Raw genomic sequence first — 19816 nt, 5'->3', positions numbered from 1 at the left:
TGTTATGTTGTTTTCACATTTAAGTTGCCTTCACAGCAAGAAGGAAGACTTCTCCTTCTTTTAGCTTTGGTTTTGTTTGGATTTCCATGGTTTAATATAATTAGACGTGCTGTTTGCCAGGTGCATGCTGGGAAAGGCTCAATCCCTTGACTTTGTAAACAAGTCTGCTTCTAAAATAAGGGTGGGGGGGGGGATGTTTTTGTGTGCACTTCTTCACATCACACTTTGTCTAATCTACTATCTTCGTTACATCATCCCCTTCTGTCCCCCTCTGTGCGCACACGCATCTGTGTGCACGCGTGTGCATGTGTATGTGATTGCTCTGCAGAAGGAAAGGGAGAAGGGATCCAACCTGGTGTTCATGTTCCGCCTGCCCTTCGCTGCAGGAAAAGTGTTCAGTGTCAGCATGCTGGACACTCTGCTCTACCAGGTACGGCAAACACGCACTGAATAACAACAGCCATTCTCCACTGTGTTGTAGAATGTCACTATGATTCACTCTGGTTAACTTGTTTACCGTCTTCTGCCGTCAGTCATTTGTGAAGGACTACATGATCTCCATCACCAGGCTGCTGCTGGGGTTAGACTCCATGCCTGGCTCCGGTTTCCTCTGCGCAGTAAGAGGCCAAACACAAACAGCTTGAAATTATTCCGACTCCGAAAAAAATGCCTGCGAGACTGATTAACGTGCTGTTTGTTTTCTAGATGAAAATCACAGAGGATGACTTGTGGATTCGCACCTATGGCAGGCTCTACCAGAAACTATGCTCCTCCACCGGAGACATTCCCATAGGCATCTATCGAACAGAGGCCCACAAGCTTCCAGTCTCTGAGGTCAGCTGCTGCTACTGCTGTTCCCGTCTAGTTTTAGGATTTATGGTCATCAAGTCACGGGAATAAGGTCACTGAAATAGCCTGGTACAATAGACAAAAGACAAATCATATTATATTTAGTATGTTTGTACAAGTGCATAATCTCTTTAAAATAGAAGTTTGTTTTTGTATCCTTAGAATAAGCTTTAATATGTACTTTACACAAGGGCCTTGCTTTACGGAGCACCACACACACACACACACAGAGTAATTACTAGTGGTCTAGCCCTAAATCCTAACCTCACACAACCTTCATTTACATGCCAGATATTAACCATACACCAACCATAATTTTGCCTTAAAATGTAATCATTTACATAATGTGGACTTGCTTCTTGTCCAACCAGAATGTGTGTTTTCGAAGCGGGAGCTGGCTATGAAAATGAAGAGGAACAGCTTCGCCCATATAAACTCAATGCATTAACAAACATTAAAACATCTTTATCTATCAGCTCACATACCGACTTGCTCGTAGACGACGACATCCTCGCTAGAATGTCAGGGCCACTGTATTTTCCTGACAAACATGGGGAAGGGAAGGGTGATGTTTGGAGTCTGCTACAATCTGTAGTCTCACCATCATTAATTCTTACATACTGTACCTTTAAGAATACAGGACTATTCAATATGCAGGATGTAGAAGAGTGTATCTTGCCCATCATTCATTTCCACCCTGATAAGAAAGTATTAATTCCTCTTCACTGTGAAATATCAGACTGCACAGGTGAAGAACTGCTTCAATAAAACCCGTGTGATAACAGACTGATGACACCACACCAGGAAATGAAAGGTTTGTCTCTGTCAATCCAGAATGTGTGAATGCAGCTATGTGTGTCTGTTGCAGTCTCAAGTGTCTATCACCGTGGAAGACTATGAGGACACCAGAGAACCCAGAGAACCCCTGTTGTCCCGGAGCGGCGCACACCGTAACTCCACCTCCTCGGAGCCCATCTCCACCTCCTCCCACTCCTCAGATCACCCCCTGCTCCGGAGGAAGAGCATGCAGTGGGCACGGCGACTGAGCAGGAAGGGCGGTCGGAGCTCCAGCGGGGCCAAGGGGGGACCAGGAAGTGCAGCAGAGAGGATCAGCCAGCAGAGGCTGACCCTGTTCAGGCGCTCGGAGAGGCAGGAACTCAATGCCCTGGTGCGGACACGCATGAAACATTTGGGCCTTTCTCCAACTGGATTCAGTAAGTCTATATCATTTTTTAAGCATGGAATCTGAAGTGGAAGATGCACTGTTTATCTGTAATCAAATGTAATTAAGCAAATTTAGCTTAAAGGTTATATATGATAATCAGTGCCACCAGATGTCGCATAAGACCAAAGCTCATCTCCCTCCTCCCCTGTTTCCAGTGATATAATATAATCCAAGCAGCACTGAACTCTCTTATGTCAGAGTTTAGCAGAAGTAGGCCACACCCAGAAAACTTCCTGTAAATTAAACAACAACAAATGTTTGTTATTGAAGGTGTGTGTCCCGTCCCGCCAGTAAGTGGCACAATGACTGGCTTTGCAGGTTATTATTGTGGACAGATGACAGAAGCCTACTGTGGCCTATACTGTTCCTGCAAATGTTCTTTTGGCTTCTACCATGGTTGCCAATCAAAGGAAGGAGAGGGCAGCGTCTGTCTGGGCAGAAGACTGCTGCGTGGCTAGTGGGAACACATAATGTGTAAATGGGTTTTTAACTATAATTCCTGCAGAATTGATCGAAACTTGGTCAGATCGCAAATTCTCTGCTGTGCACACCAGTGCTGTATGCAGGAATATCACTTTCAGTCTCCATGTTTTACCATACAGCAGTGAATGTAATTTTCTCTAAGGAGACACCCATGACTTCAGAATGGCACCCTTTTGATTGGAAGGACACCAAAAAGAAGTTGCAAGGGCATCTTATAGAGCACTACATCGCTACTCTCCACTAGAAAGGCACTCCTTTACAAATTTCTAAATTAATATTTTGCTCTCAAGGCCATAAATGAATGGCAGTTGCTCATGTTTTTAACACTCTTACACCGGAGGGTAATTTAGTGTTCAGTTTAGTCTTGTGACTCAAGAGGACACATTAGCGCGCAGAGTTTTTTTGTCCATTAGGGTAAACAGGGCTCACCAAACCTCCACAATGGCTAGCAGATAACTAGCATTGTAAGATGTGTCGTGATGTTCGATGGACATAGAAAACCGCTGGAGGCAGGTGACGGGCGTTTCTGTGCTCCAGACAAATGTCACAACATGGAAAAGAGGGGGAAAATTAGCATCGTGACCCAGGGTAGTTCTACGGGGGGCCAGTGCCCATGTTACTCTGAGCCTGGACCCCCTGTGGTCCCTGTCTGAACGGATGATAACACTATTATTCTATTTTAGTCAGATCCCTTAGAGCAGTACACCCAGAGAGAGAGAGAGAGAGGGGTCTGCTACTTTATTTTATGAAGTAAATGCTTAAATTCTATCTTTATTTTGTTTTGTCTTGTCTTGTCATGTGACGTATGTCTCTGATGAGGACACCTTTACCTGATTATGTATTTACATAGAATTAAATTACTACATTAATGTTTCAAATATTGTGTGTGTGCTACTTCATACCTCTATTTATATTTATATATTTTAAAAGGTCACATGACTTAGGCCTTATGACTACATTTAAATGCTATCTGCATGTGAATGTATCAGCACTAAGAATCTAATAATGTTGGTCATTCATTTTATTTATTATACCTGTGTTGTAAGGCAACCTTAAGCCTAATAAATAAAATCAGTTATTATTACTGTATTTTAATAGGACACTAGAATGATTACTTCTTGTGGTTAAACATTTGCTTATTGTTTCTTTACTTGCTGCATATCTATATGGTTCAAGAATATCTGTCCATGTTTATCTAAATTCGTCTTCCCGTCTCGTGACTCACTGTAACGCAGCCTCCACTCTGCGTGTACGGATGCTGCACAGCCTGCTGTATATCCTGTGCCTATTTTATATCCTGCTCTTGCTCACCTCTTTTCTTCCTGTGTCAGATGGGATGACAGACCAAGGCAACAGACTCTCCTACATCCTCATCAATCCCTCTCCAGACACCCGGCTAGAGCTCCATGACGTCGTGTGAGTGCACAGCGGACAAGTGTAACCGATAGCGCCGTAAAAAACTAAACACAGCGTGAAGTTATAACACACATGCCTCGCTGTCTGTGCCTCGTCCGCAGGTACCTGATCAGACCAGACCCCCTGTCTCTGGTGCCCAATCAGGGGAGCAGCAGGAAGTGCAGCGCGGGCCTCTCAGAATGTCACAGGTTCGATACGCAGGACAGCACCCATCTGTGAGGAACAAAAAGAGAGACAGACACATATACACTGTCAAACCACTGCCAGACTGAGGAGAAACAACAACACACACTTGGGATGGGAGGAGGAGTGGAAATCAAGAACTGGTGAGATGGAGTGGGATATACTTCGTCCACATGTCAACCTCGTTGGACTCCAAAGTGTCGGACGTGCATGGACCTTTTCTTTTCTATGATGATGGGAATGTTTTGTTTATGCACCTTCCTATTTTCAAAGCGGGACCCAGAAGTGCATTTATTGAAAAGCTGTATGTATTTATATACGTGTATGTGCATGTTACGTTCTGCATCATGTGTGTGAGGTGCGTGTGTGTGTGTGTGTGTGTAACATATGGACCAAGAGCAAGACACTGCCAATTTTATCTGGACAGCTAAAGGGAAGTCACAGGATGATTTTATTTTATTTATTTTATTTTTATTATTGTCTGTTTTGTTTGAAGTTTGTCCCTCTCTGTGTACCGTAGGTGTGTTTTGTCACACTTTTAATGTTGTTTAACGTATTTGAACCTGAACCAACAGAGGAGAAACTGTAAGGATTTTCTTTCTTTCTGTCTTTCTTTCGGTCTTCATAAAGCCTTTTTCAAAACTTGTCACTTGTCGCTCACACGCTCAGAATGCACTCTTTGGATTTTACCCTCACCAGCAGCAGATGAACCCAAAGAACGTCAGTGTCAATGATGGACACAATCAGACGAGATCACGGGGGGAGCTGTCCATCACAGACATGCATGTTCGAGAAGCAAGGAATGGGAATATTATAATTCAAAACTGTCCACTACAAGAGCCTTGCAATATTTACATGTTTAAATCTTATAATATTTTGATCCAGTGTCAGAGGTGTGAAATCAAACCATACTATAAGCTTTATGGGGAAACAAGTCTATAAATTCCCACTTTAACAAGGAAGTTATTTGATATAAGAAAATATTAAATTATTTATTTTTCAGTTAAAAAACACAAGCCTACCTTATTTATGGAATAAAAGTTGTTTGTGTAACGAAACATGAGGATTTCAAATTCCACAGAGACGTTAATGCTAAACTCGTTTGGGTGGGATTGCAGGCCTCTGTTCCGCCTGTTTCACGCAGAAACAGTGCAGCCATGTGGTGGGGACGTCGCTAACGCCACGGCTACTGCTACACACACACACACTGCTGTAGCCTCGGTGCCATTAAAAACACATGAAATATGTACATATTAAAGTCAAGTCATTACAGCTCATCTCCGCTTCATTGCAGTTTGTGCAGCTGTCGGGCAAATCTCTTCGGCCATGAGATTCACAGATTTGTCAGGACGAGAAACCACTTTAAAGGTCCAGTGTGTAACATTTAGGGAGGGTTTGAATATGCCACCCATAAGAACATCAGTATCAGTGACATGTTTTTTTTTTTGGTAGCCTTAGAACAAGCCTTTTATAGCTACATTAGGCAAGGGCCTTGCTTTAACAGAGGCCGCCATTTTGTGCCTGCAGGTTTCTGGAAAGAAAAACAGCCTTAGTGTGCGTTTTGCCAAATCAACAACGAAAAGGTGGAAAACAACAGTGGGAGTGGAAGTGTGGAGAAGATTGTGAAAGAGTGTATTCATTCTGTCTGGTATGTGAAGGCCACCGTAGTTCCCTGACACACTTGTGGAGTCCTTCTTTATTTGCACTATTACAGTCGCACCAATAGATGTCACTAATTCTTACAAACTGGGCCTTTAAATCAGTGTGAATCACTCACTTTTGTTACACAGTGCTTCTTCCATGTGGTTTACTGAGCGTTCATTCCTTTGCTACTATTTTGGGGGGTTTGTCTTTGCATGTGTGTGACTTAAATACATTAAATCTAACATTTCTGATTGTGTATCATCACCTTTCATTTGCTGCCATGATGATGTGGTGATCTGCTGAAAGTCTGTTCCTCTTAAGTTTATGGGAAGGTTTCACATAGAACTCTGGAAAAGACACACTGAAAAGCAAAAAAAAGAGGCAGAGAAAATGTCAGCTCCACCAGAACCAACAGTGTTCAGGGCCTGGAGATCCAGAGCTGAGGTGAGTCTTAACTCCCTCTCTGACTCAATAAATGCACACATGCTGCTCTTCATAACAAAGCAAAACGATTCTCAAGAAGCAACAATTCTGGATACATCCTCCACTTTCTGTCTCTCTTCCATGTCTGACGCCACTGACCTTTGCAGCATCAAAGAGTCTGCCCAGCAGGTGTACTCTCTGGTGGAGACGGAGGTCTCAACAACACGGGGTTCCCTGCCAAAGGTTGCCTGCAGGACACCAGCACAGAGGACACACATGCATATCACCAAGGTGAGGGGAAAAGTGACATAACTACCTGCAACAAATTCATTTTTTTTGAAAAATGGATTGGTGCCATTTCAAAGTTTTCTGCTGTTCACACCTGTCCTTTTCCTCACTCTCCTCTCCTCACATCAAACTCCTCCTTTCCATCAAACTCACAGGGTTCATACAAGAAATATGTACTGGAACATTAAAGCAATGATTCACAAATGTCTTACATGGGGACTTTTTTAAAAGATGCTTCCCATCACAGTATGCCTAATTAAATAATTGTCTAAAGGCAGAATCACAAGATATTGACGAGAACAGAATAAGAAACGACGCTCACCTTAGAGACATCACGTAGGCTATTGGTGTTTCTAGAGAAGGTGCGCTCCATTTGCTTACCCAGCTGTCCAGGAATGATATTAATATTATCAATTGGTATTTCGTGCGCACATTATACCTACTTCGTGGCCATAAATTAGTATCTTGTGCGCACGTTATAGCTATATTGTGGCCACAATTTAATATTTTTTTGACCACGTCATGTCTGGGACTCTGTACAATATAAAGCGCTGTAAAGCTTTTAAAAAGATATATGATAGATCACAAAAGAATGCCTGTTATTTAAAAGTAAACACAGTAAAAGTATGGGGGGGGGAATATATTTGGCAAACCCAGTCTATGGCAGTGACATCAAAGCATTGACTAAATGTGCAACATTAACATCGTGTTGGGTGAGTTAGTATTTCACACAAATTGGTTGAGTTCGTTTTTTTCTGTGTTTTTTTCTGTGATTGCTGAAAATAGTAAAGAAGCAACGTCAGCAGTTATTATTAAAAACAAGGCGTGCAAAAACTAAAGAAACCGCACAGTTCTCATGGTGACAGGTCTTTAGGCTTCATTTACACTGAAGAAATTGTTCACAATTCTAATGTGTTCACTCTCTGACAGCAGCCTGGATGTTGTTCACAAGTTTGCAATAGAATGATGAAATTATGAGCAGAAACCCACCTCCATGAGTTTTCCACATACTGTCATGTGAGTTCTTCCTCCAGCAAGGCTGAAGGTCAAAAGTGATATGACAGTCTCAGCACTCTGGAACAGTTTACATGATGACAGCAGTCTGGACTTTTCTGTAAACCATGAGAAAGTTACATTTATTGATTCATTGTTGGAAAAAAAAAAAAAAGGTGTGAAATGTCATGAATTGTCAACAAGAGGAGGAGGAAATCAGATGAGCAAACATCGACCAAGCAGCAACAACAGTTTGACACCAGACATCACAAGACTTACTGCAGAATTGTTATTGTGTCATAATGAATACATACCAGTGTGTCTCCATGTTGCAGCACAATGTGTTTTTATGGACGGGAGGAAAAAAACACTCCATAATAGAAAAACCGTGATCTCTTCACAGCCATAATAGCGGCTTTTTGTGCCTAAATCTAATCACGCTGCAGCCAAATGGTTATCGTCGCTCCCTCGTTTCCTCATTTCAGCCAAAAGCAACACTGGATGTTAAAACACACGAAGTGAATACAAATATAATTCACATCATTCGAGTGCAGAAAAGTGCACCGGTAACAAGTTATCCTGTCCTTCTTTATATGACCTTCCTGGTGAGAAGACACTGCTCCAAATTAGACACAGAGTGTAGCACTGACCTGTTTGATTCATGTATCCGAGAGGTAATATTCAGCTTTGTGGCAACCTTTTTTTTATGCTTCTTTATTGATGCAACCATTTCAAATCACTTCAGTGTTATATCTTATTCTCCTTTACACTATAAAGCAGCTCGGACTGATGCTATGTTTCCATTAACAACAAAATAAATCACATATCACATGACAGTGTGAAAATATACACTCACCAGCCACTTTATTTAAGTGAATGTTGCCACAGTCTAGTGATTTCAACAGATAGAGATTCTCCTTTTCAGAGTCCATTCTCTGTAAACACGAGAGATGGTTGTGTGTGAGTGAAAATTCCAGCAGATCAGCAGTTTCTGACATATACTCACATGAGCCTGTCTGGCATCGCAAAATCAATTAAATTAAACTTTCTTGCTCACTCTGGTGCCCGGGCTGAACATCAGCAGGTCATCTTTGAGTTGATCAGATTAACCTGATAAATTGGCTGGTGAATGTTTTGGATTCGGAACCACTTGAATTTTAAATATACATGACACTGGGTTTTGTTTTTTGGGTTTTTTAAACCAACAGAGATGGGTTTTTTTCTTCTGTGTGAGTCCTCCTGGTAACTGTTGAGTGTGTGTATAACACATTGTGAGGCATTTTAGCTGGTCCTCATAACTTTAAAAGGGCTTTTTTTAGGGTTAAGGCTTGGTTTCAGGGATAGAATTGATGGGTAATGTTAGCATAAGGGGCTAGGGAATGCATTATGTCTATGAGTGTCCTCACTAAGACTGGCGTGTGTGTGTGTGTGTGTGTGTGTGTGTGTGTGTGTGTGTGTGTGTGTGTGTGTGTGTGTGTGTGTGTGTGCGTTCTTGTACTTGCGGCATACTGAGGACCAGTGAGGGTTTTTAACCAACAAGGTGAGGTCATTTTTACAAAGTGAGGACATTTTGGCCGATCCTCACTTTGCTTTCGTTGAAATCACTTCCTGAAGTTGTAAACATGCTATACTCTGTTTTTAACAGAGGTCCTCTATTTGGTGCAAAAACCCGTTTTCCAGCCCTGGTGTTTCACACACGTTTTGCTCTGGGGCTCCACCTGCAGACATTTTATTGTACTACAGTTAGTAGTTCTTTATAGATGTCATTCATGAAGTGTATTTTACAGTATATTAACTATGTATTTTACAGTGTATTTACTGTTTTTTCCACAGTTTATTTACCGTGTATTTATCAGTGTATTTACAGTGTATTTTATAGTGTATTGTCACTCTCAAACCTTTCATGAGTCCAGTGAAGATATTTGTAATTGTGTTGATTTACAAAGTGGAAATGCTTTGTCATTTTGTCAGCACTACCCGGTCCTCAATATGCAGCAAGTACAAGAATGGGTGTGTGCATGTGCGTGCGTGTGCGTGTGACTGTGCGTGTGTGTGTGTGTGACAGATCACCGGGGGGGCAGTGATGATGAGAAGAGAGCCGGGAATGCTAAGTGTGATTTCCTCACTGACAAAGAAGCATAAGCTGTCCTGGATCGTAAGGGCAAGCTTCATACAGCTGCTTTGTGCTTCATTAACTGCAATTAGTCACTTAATGACCTTCTCTGTAATAAAACCATCATTACTCCGATCACTCTTCTTGTTGTTGTTCATTTTACACACAAACATGGCCCGACCTCATCTCCCTGAATGATTTCCTGTTTGCCCTTTTTGTAATTTCGTCTAATTTCAACACACTTCTGTTTCTCATCAAATCACCACGTCGCACTGTTCCACACGGCCACTGTGGCGGGGCAGATCTTAAGGGGTTCGGGGTTCTTCCCGTTGATGTTGGCTCCAGGGCAGAAGAAGGGGTACATCTTCTCAGTGAAGCAGTCTGTGAAGGTGTAGATGGGCGTCATGCTGACAGGATTGGAAAAGATCACCTCTCCAGACTCGTAATCCATCTGCACCCTGACTCGAGTCAGCTCTGCCTCCAGATGCAGCGGCGTGTTGGGCCTCGTCATGGCCGAGTACTCGCCCTCGTAGTTTGCGATCATCCAAAAGCCGCCCTCCGGACAGCCGGAGATTCGGCCTTTCCTGTCGATGGACTCAGTCACCACCCCAAGCATCCAGTCCAAGTTGTCCCCCACCTCCACCTCCCAGGCGTGTCGGCCCGAAGTGAAGCCCTCCGAACCCAGCACGAACACAAAGTTGCCGAATCTTTCGCTGTTGTCTGGGAGCTGCTTCATGGACCCACTGTTGGCCACACTGGTCAGGTCTGTGGAGATGGACAACCAGGAGTAGGCAGTGTTGGGGTCCAGGGTGATGGGGGCTAGAAAGAGAAAAAAAAACAGCGGATTATTTAGCAGAAAGGAGAGAGATTATGTGTGGAAATTCAAGGCACACACACAGAGTTGACCGAGTGCTTACTGTAGGAAACCAGCTCCACCATCTTCTCCCACACATGGTATTTGAGGGAACTGACATGCTTGGCCACGTTTATTAGAACACCTGACACTTTTCCTGGGTCTTTCTGTGGGATCTGTGCTCTGACAGGACAACGACATTGAGGAGCGTGAGTTATGAGCTGGATACCAAAGAAGATACTGCAAGAGATTTCTTACCTTTTCTTTGTGTTGGCATAATTCTGAAATCAAAAGAGAAACTATTTTCAAAAACATGGTTCACTGGCTCACGTGAATTAAGAGAGAAAACCATTAAAAATTCTTTCACCTGAAGGAAGAGAGAGTCGCTGGATGCAATCTCATTCTCAATAGCAATGACAGCGTGAGAGAAGGTGAGGATGTCTCTGGTGATGCCGTCCGACTTCTTCTTCATCAGCTCCTTCTTCTCCGTGTCCTCCCGCTGCAGACTGGCCAATCGCACGGCCTCCTCCCTCTGCAGAAACTCATGGAGCTCTTCAAACTGCTCTCTGATCTGCTTCTCGGTGGCCTGAGTCTGGTTCTAACACAAGGAGAGAACAGAACAAGTGGAATGAAAACTGAACGCACCCAGGACAGTGTTATTTTTTATATTTCTGATAAATCCATCGATTATTTTCTTGACTGATCGGTTGATTCATTGTTTGAATTTCATACAACTGTGAAAACCTCAAAATAACCATGACCTCACCTGTCACGTCTTTGCTATAAACCATAGAAGACAAAATAAAATGATGGGCTGCAGGTAATCTTAATAATTTACTCAAGTTCTTTTTATCCACATATATCTATGTAAATGTATTCCCAGGCCATAAAGCATGACAATAAAACATAAACCCTCATAAAACACTTAGATGATTTAATCCCCTTTGTGCAAAAAACATTTCCCCTGAAACTAATAAGTTTAAAGCATCCTAAAATAAAAACCAGGTGGCTTATCCAACACCTTGTCTGATGTGTTTACACACCAACAGCGTGTCTTTCTGCATCAGTGCTCATGCAGGTTCACGACTGTTTTCGTGTATCTTTTGCGTTTGTTGATACCTTCATGTAGACAGTTGTGTCATCACACTCCTGTTTGGCCTGATACAGAAGACGCAGGTTCTTCTTCAGAGGAATCACGTCTTTCTTCAGCTCTTCCTAAAGGGTGGTGAGGGCAGAGAATGTCAGAGAATATTAATCCTCACAGCGACATCGAATCCTAAATGGAAAATGTTTTGACTGAAGATACTAAAAAAGGACATCAAAGATACGATCACACTTTCTATTCCTGTATGAAATACATCCTTCCTTATGCCACATACACATTTTTTATTATTACCAACCTTTCTACACTTTCCCCATCACAAAATGATAACCATATCAGTTTAAAACCTGCACATAAACTGAAAACAAACGCACATTACCTTCAGGTCCTGAGCCGCCTCATCCAAGGGACACACCTGGTGGCCCTGGTGCTTCTTGGAGGTGTGACACACACAGCACAAGACTTCAAAGTCGTCAAGACAGAAGAGCTTGAGGATTTCCCCGTGCGTGACGCACTTCTCCTCCACCACCATCCCTGCTCCCTCCCCTGTCCCACCAGCCCATGTCCCAGCTGTGGACATATTGCTCTCCTGCTCCCTCAGGAACGTGTCTGCCACGTTCTTCAGCGACAGGCTGACCGTGGGCTCCATGAAGGAGCATTTACTCCTGCAGACGGGACACTCGCGCCTGGCCTTCTTCTTGTTCCAGAACTGCTGCAGGCAATCCCGGCAGAAGCTGTGGCTGCACTTGAGCACCACGGGCTCCTTGAAGATCTCACAGCAAACAGGGCAGGACAGCTCCTCTTCCAGCATGGAGACCGAGCGCGAGGAAACCGCCCGGGGTCGAAGGGCTGAAGTCAGCTTGGGACTATGGAGGAAGGAAAGTTTCCCAGGCTGAGAGGAAGCTCGTGGGCGCGCCATGGCAGGTTCTCGTAGGTGGGAGGGTATAAGTTAAAGTATTAGACTATACCGAGTAGAAGAGCTCCTTTCTGAACGCAGTGCACAAAGCAATCAGGACACAGTTCATGGGACACCACATTTATAGGCAAGCAGCAGCCACCTGCAGAACGAGTTCCTTTGACTTCTAGTAAATACAGGCCATGTCACCACCCCTCACCTGAAACCCTTCTAGGACAACCTTCAACCTCCAGCTGTGGCAAAAATGACAGGTTTTTCTTTTTCATAAAAAAAACAGCATGCCGGTTTGATCTTTAAAAAAAATGACGAATACAGGAAAGGGAGGAAGTATAATAACATAAGACAGCTGCATGCATTTTTCCTTATTACAAATTATGCGTTCAAATGGAGCCGATCCCTTAACTGCCTCTATTCACACGAGTCCCACAAATGACCCTGCTGAGCTTGAGCAGAACTATCAAGTTTACAAGTGTAGATCTTATTACAACCGCCGATGGCCTGCTGACATATTAGAGTGATTTCACAGTCTATTTAAATGTCGTAAATATTTCAAAAAGGAGAAACGCAAACACACGCCCTCAGGGATCGTTTGTGCGCGAGAGGAAAAAACATCCCAGGAGATCACAACACCGTCTTTCCCTTTGTTTTAACAGCTTACATATTTACAGAGCAAACCAGTGTGATATCTGGACGCACTCCCAGCTTCAACCTGCAGAGCACTATGCAGCAGCGTTTAGGGAAAGACCAAACGGGAGGAAAACTGCCATGTCAATGTTATTATTGCATTTACAATTGGACAATGACAACAGTGTAATACAAAGCCATCAAAATAACGCTCTTCTCAGTGTTACAGTGTTCTAGCATCGGTTTCGTCACATAACCCCATTGAGATACTGGTTAAATCTAAACAGTAAAACAAAATAGCTTCATAAATGTGGACAGTCTGAAAACACCAAAGTTTGCGTGTGGCTGCAAGAACACAAGTCGATGCAACACATGAAGGAAGTAGGGTTAGTTTCTCCAGCACCATGCATCAGACTGTAGACATCTAACAAAATATATAAACTGAAAGAGAAAAAAAATAAAAGGCATTTGTACTTCACAGACTCATTTTTCTTCCTTTTTTTTTAAATACAACTATTTCTCCTTCTCCTTTAATACTGCTCCCTGTAATGCCTGACATAGTTGCATGAGCTAAGATTCATCATCTGTTCCACAAACCTTGTTTTAAAATAGATGTAACATCACTTTTATATTAAAAAAACAATACCTATTAAAAAAAAAATGAAGAGCAAGTCAGCACAATCCACAGACCTGTAAACTAATCTGCTTCTCAACCCCATACAAGGTAAATTAATACTGATTTTCTATAACACTGTCAAATGTAATGTAACATGAGACTATAGAATGTGCTGCTATTTTTCACAGTTAACACACAACAACACAGAGTGTGTTACCAAACACCACTGATCTTTGCATCAGGAGCTACCCTTCACTTACTGGAACCACTTACTGGAACCGTAATACAAAACAAAAACAGCAGAGTTCATGATGACAATAAAAAAATATACCAGCACATGCTCGTAAAACTGATGATTTCCCAATAAAAACACTTGAGCAGTTCAAGACGCTGACACTGAACGAGAGTTCGATGCCTTGTACTGTGCCAATACCTGTGCCACTCAGCAGGTGAGGAACAGTGCAATCTCCACTCACTTCTACTGTTGGTTTACAGCAACACAGTGCAGCATGAGGGGAGTGTGTGTGTCAAATGTCTACTTTGTGTTAGCCGTTTATTTTCCCCATATTAAGAAACTTGTGCTGTACTTGTTTCACTGCCACACGACGACGACATGCAGGTTCATGTGAAAAGGAATTCTCATCAGCGTGCTTGATGGTTTTTTTTTGGGAAAAGCTGGAAGACATTTAAAAGCACTTGGGAAATCATCACAGTCTCCTTCTTCTTCTCCCATTAACTGGCATTATTGTCTTTGTCTAGACAGAGTCTCCCAAAAGGGGACTCTCTAAATTAAAAATAGTAGGAGAATACATTGAAATAAAAACACACTTATGACGATAGTGTTGCGTTTCCTAGTAGTGCTCAATGTTGTGGGCGTCACACACACACAGAAGCCATTCCACTTCTCTTGTTACTGTGGCTACACTCGTCCGACTTTAGCGTCTCCGATGGCACCCCAGACATCGAAAACAAATTCGTCGGGGAAAGCGAAATCTCCCAGGGTTTCATCTAAAGCCTCGGCAAACTCATCGGGGTTCTTTTTGTCCTTTCCCAGCTCCACCATTGTGGCCGCTGAGGAGACACAAGAGAGGTCAAAGAACATTTAGTGAACATAAAACAGCTAATTAAATTGCACACACACATCACACACTTACCCAGCTCACTGTCTCTGATTCCCATGTAGCTCTCGAGCAGGTCATCCACCTTCTCAATGGCCTTTTCCTCGAATGCAGAAGGCTGGAAAAGAAACAAATGCAACAGCACAAACTCAGTAAAATGACATTTTCGACAAACACCACTTTGTTGTCGCTGTAAACGGACTCACCAGTTCCTCCACAGTAGCGGGACCTTTAGATCGCAGGCGGAGCGTTCCTCTTCCCGTACCCAGCTGAACCCCTGATGCCGACTTGGACCCTCCCGACCGCTGACCGATCATATCTATATAAAACAATTAATCATTTTTGTTTTCAGCTGTGACACTGCTGTATATCACCTCCTCTTCAAACAACCTCTATCTCATATACAATAGTTTATTTGGCACTGTATGATACTTTCCCAGCTCTTGCATGTTTTAATTGAAGAATACTGACCCATAGGGAAATTAAATGTGAGATCATATGAGCAGCAAAGGAAGCGGTTTCATTAAATCCGACTTGTGCCTCTTTATTTCATACTTTACGAGTTCAGATTGTAAACTATGGATCTAATGGCTGCAATAACAGAGGACATTTAGTATGCTGAACGAGGCGCTAGGAAATCTAAAACCACACTAACAAATGTGGTAAACAAACATATCTCGGATGACTTTGCACTTCTTCCCCGCACACCTACCAAAGGCCTTTAGTGGCTCCACCAGCTTGATGGTGAACATCTTTCCTTTGGGCAGCTCCTTCAGCATCTTAGCCACCTCGTAGTGTCGACAGCCGATAAGACGGTGGCCGTTGATCGACTCAATCATGTCGCCCACGTTGATGACCTGGATCTCGTGGATGACGCTCCCTTCACGGATTCTCTAAACACAGAATATCAGATGAATAAATCAATTATTATCCTGCTTGCAGTGTTTCCCTGTCTATTTCTACTTTATCAGACATTTAATATTTCAATATATGGTTTTATGTAAATATCTGAGTCAAAATTTGTCATTGTACGCCGGCAGTTGAATGTTTCTCACCTTGATGAAAGCATAGCCAGCTCCATTATCAGTGATAGTCAAGCCCAGTGCATCCTCCCCTTTGAACACCTCGATTTCTTTTTTCTGACCCTTGATGTGGGCAAAAATAAAGTCTTCTAATCCGATCTGACCTCCCAAGAGTTTATCCATATCCACCTTGTGAGTGTTCAGTGTGCAAAACATAACCTGCGGAGAGACACGACAAGAAAAAGAAAGAATATAATGAAACGACAAAGACACAGGACACTTTTCTGCCCGGTCCAAGTTTTTTTTTTTTTTGCTTTTCCTTTGGCAACAGTACCTAATTTTTAGTATTTTTTTAGTACCTGCTCTGGTGAGGTTCCAAATAAGCTGAGTCAATACTAAATGTGACGTCGACAAACTGCCGTCCACTGATTGGCCAGAAAGTGTCATCACTGGAGGACTCAGTGCAACATCCGACACAGGAATCAAACCAAACAATGCAGTAACTGTAGATCAGTTTTTAAAAAAGTAATAATGCCAAAAATATGTGTTAATCTCCGACATTTAGCGAGGAGATGGTCTCTTTAGCGACAGCACTGGCAAAATCTGGCCTTTCCACCATATTTTCATCCAGCGACTGTGTCAGACGGACTCTGTGCTCCGGTCATGCAGGAAGTACTGAAATAATCATTTTAATTAATTGATTCTAATTATTCCCACCATTCGCGTATAAAGCGAAGTCACTGCATTTTCGTGAAGCCATGGTATGATGACTCCACCCACGTTGAGGTGGTACTATAGTAATGGAAAACAAGCCAAACCATGCCATAAGTGTATACTATAATAAACTTGAAGAACACTCACCTCTGATGGTGGTATCCCAAAGGCTTCACCAATCTTGGCATAGAGCTCCCGCACATTGCTGAAGCCCTCAATACGACCTGTGGGGCTGCCATGTGCCAGCTGTGTGTGAAAGATGAGTCGAGGTCTCATGCTGCTGGGTAGAGGAGGAAGTCCCTCAGAGGTGGCACCTTCTCCCAGCCCAACAACACCTCCATCAAGGTCCATACCTGGCACATTGAGGCCTGCGCGGATGGGCTCCGCTTCCTCGTTTTCAACTAACGGGGAAGCTTTCTTCCTTCTTCCCAAACCGAGAGGCATAGTAGTCCCACAGTGAGACCAGAGGGAGATGAAGAGCGGAGGCTGCTCTGAGGAGTTACTCTGTGATCCAAATCAACACACACCTGTTCAGCCAAATCAGCTGAAAGTCTGATGGATGTCAAAGTCACAGTTATAGTGTGGTCCTCCAGACCAGATGAAAAGCAGTCTTAGCAAGGCCCTGTATGGATTTACACATTTACACATGAGAGCAGCTCACATAGCTGGGTCTGTCAGGACCAGCGCTCTGCAGCGGGACGTCGTCAGCTGCAAAACACAAACAGAAACTCGTCAATATTTGCGCATTAACCAAAGCAGTGACATCTATGTTGCATGAGCAGCTTTAATACCCCATATCGGATTCCATCTCTTCAGTAAGTTATACAGCTTGCATTAAAGAGACATTACCATAGCTTACTCTGCAACTATGTCCTCTTAAAGCAGTTTTTGGGATCATCAACAAAATATTTTCTCTTCCTCCTAGACAAAAGCAAATGATTAAACCTACATCTCATAGCCATACACGTTATACTGTTGCGCTAGATTTCTGGTCCCTCATCATCCAAATAATGCAGCTTAAACCAAGTAAACACAACAAAGCTTTGAGAATCATCAGCTTGCTGTCTTGTGATCCAATTCTTTGTAGTCACTTTGAGATGCTATGTTGTTTCTCAAGAGAAAATGATGAGGTTCAACCTGCCACACAAGTGTTTACAGGTTGTTTACTCATTGCTCATAGGGTTGGGCAATATCAACAACAGTATCCTGTATATAACAATATTTACAAACAAAGGTATATGGTACTTACATAATATGAATGCATTGTCAAATAAATCACACATTAAATTAAGTTAAGGTAATACACGTTTCTTTACTTTTGACTGTTTTAAGTAATCTGTGTAATGGTTAAATTCATAACGGTTTCTTACACTTTCATTTGGGGAAAATACAGTCTTTGGATATTTTTTATTTATTATTTCACATTTGATTTATAAAAATATCTAAACCATCCTATGTGATACAAAAAAAGAAACATTAGCCGCTAGCTGACACATCAATCACTTCCAACAAAACACACTCATGTAGCCAAAAAGTTAGCATTTGGCTGCTAACAGCGGAAGCTAAATTAGTGCGTGTGTGGATAGTTGTCAATAGCATCGTAAACCACCACTGTGAGACGCGTGAAGGTTGGTTAGCCAGATTAACCATGGCCGGGTTAATGAGGAGTAAAAGGCGAAAGGCCGGTCGTTCTTACCAGAGCAGGACTTTTAGCCACAGTCGTTAGCTACCTCCTCCTGTTAGCTTAGCCTGCTAACGATGTAGATGCGAGTTGTTGGAAAATAACGTGACGCTGACAGATGAAGTCCAGTGTGATGTTGTGGCTCCTTCGCTGTCAGGTTTGTTTTTTCCCGAGTCAGATTTGAGGACTGTGGAGCATCTACTGCTAGCGTGTGTCGGTATGCAGAGGAAGATTCACCCTCCTGAGTCCTGTCTGCTCAGCAGGGGAGGAACTATGACGCGTTCACTGATCCTCGGAAACCACAGTATTCTGAATTTAATCACACACTTTTGGCTTTTTGTGTGTTTGTTGGATTTATTTAGTGTTTTTACATGTTTTTATATTTTATATTATACCAGTATAACGAAGAAAGGTTTTTATTTTCTGTCGCAATAGCATATAAAGTGTGGTCAGTGATTAAGAATTGTGTTCCGAACTGTTTTTGAATGTAATGTACATTTGTGTTGTATTTTGGTTGTGACAAGCGAAGCTGGATTTCTCCTTATTTTTATATTGTTATGAGGAAAGTTTGTGAATAAAGTTAAGTTTGGATTCAGGCTGTGAGTGCGCCATCAGCACACACCACCCTCTTGTGGCAATAGACTGAAACTACACCCAACAATTACAGGACAAGCCCAGAATTTTTTTCACTCACAAGTGTACGGAAGAGGATTAGGGCCATATGTGGTTTTTTCGAAACAAAATAGTAATAATAATAATATTACCAATGCTACTTCAGAACAAAAAATATTTCTATAAACTTGAACGCATTTGAATATTTTCTGGAAACTGGTAATCAAAGATTGGATTTCCTGTCTTCTTTTAACATCACACTTTATGGTCGTGGTCACATCTGGCTACAAAATAAAGCAGTGACAATTAGTGGACACTGCACAATCACAGCCAATAATACTGATTTCTATTTCTATCTTTTATATGTTGTAAATTGCATAGACGATGCTCTTAATATGTTAATGTTTATATATGATTACAGTAAATTAACAAAAAGGTCAGTGAATGTGGGCCAATGGCTATTCTAAATACCCTTAAAACAAGCACCAATGATAATCTCAGCAGTTGTGTGCAGGTGGTTCCGCTCTGACCCATATAACCTCCAACAAAAAAATATAGGGGAGAGCAACATGAAGGCCTGACAAAGATCTGCCTGTTGACCTAAAAATAATAACCTCTGGCATGTAACAACAGGAAGAGGCACTTCAGAGACAACAATACATTTAAGTGCTGTTGTGTAAAGCAGTGCAATGATAATTCAAGCCTTAAGCTTTTACTTTGTTAAACTAATCCATTACGATGTGGTATGTATAGTCACATGATGAAGAGTAAACAATTATAGAGTATAAATACAGTGACATTTGAGTGTAGGGTTAGAGGAAAACATGGTAATTAATAAGTAATCACAATAGAACAACCGGAATAAATCAAGATATATGCCAGTTTATTTAATCTGCAAATCATCACAGCATAAGAAAGTTATTAAAAATGTAACCTGCTTA

General features: G+C 42.2%; 3 protein-coding genes across 4 annotated transcripts in view; 1 reads left to right on the top strand and 2 right to left on the bottom strand.

The window, feature by feature from the left end:
- The window catches only part of kcnt2b (potassium sodium-activated channel subfamily T member 2b), a gene marked incomplete at both ends in the record, with an annotated part of 41527 nt that extends 37335 nt beyond the window's left edge, over positions 1-4192 (top strand). Inside the window, 6 exons of the mRNA XM_083895847.1 lie at positions 329-430; positions 534-617; positions 706-834; positions 1718-2063; positions 3889-3973; positions 4075-4192. Of these exons, the coding sequence (XP_083751973.1) occupies positions 329-430; positions 534-617; positions 706-834; positions 1718-2063; positions 3889-3973; positions 4075-4192 (864 nt within the window). The remainder of the gene's footprint in view (positions 1-328; positions 431-533; positions 618-705; positions 835-1717; positions 2064-3888; positions 3974-4074) is intronic.
- A 5684-nt stretch (positions 4193-9876) lies between these two features.
- Positions 9877-12491, bottom strand: LOC310933292 (E3 ubiquitin-protein ligase TRIM39-like; the record flags this gene model as incomplete). The annotated part of the gene is made up of 6 exons (XM_083896738.1): positions 9877-10436; positions 10535-10653; positions 10729-10751; positions 10838-11068; positions 11590-11685; positions 11952-12491. 6 exons carry the CDS (start codon positions 12489-12491, stop codon positions 9877-9879), a joined length of 1569 nt encoding a protein of 522 aa, XP_083752864.1.
- Positions 12492-14337: 1846 nt separating this feature from the next.
- gipc1 (GIPC PDZ domain containing family, member 1) lies at positions 14338-17026 on the bottom strand (the record flags this gene model as incomplete). Of its 2 annotated transcripts, none has more annotated exons than XM_083896750.1 (6): positions 14338-14799; positions 14883-14964; positions 15053-15165; positions 15559-15739; positions 15902-16087; positions 16715-17026. In XM_083896750.1, 6 exons carry the CDS (start codon positions 17024-17026, stop codon positions 14648-14650), a joined length of 1026 nt encoding a protein of 341 aa, XP_083752876.1. In that variant the 3' UTR covers positions 14338-14647. The 2 variants fall into 2 exon arrangements, with proteins under 2 accessions (XP_083752876.1, XP_083752875.1); XM_083896749.1 differs by having other exon boundaries at positions 16730-17026.
- Positions 17027-19816: the final 2790 nt, after the last annotated feature.

Source organism: Microchirus variegatus, assembly GCF_963457635.1.
Source record: "Microchirus variegatus genome assembly, chromosome: 10".
NCBI lineage: Eukaryota > Metazoa > Chordata > Actinopteri > Pleuronectiformes > Soleidae > Microchirus > Microchirus variegatus.
This window is presented reverse-complemented; position numbering and strand designations above follow the sequence as displayed.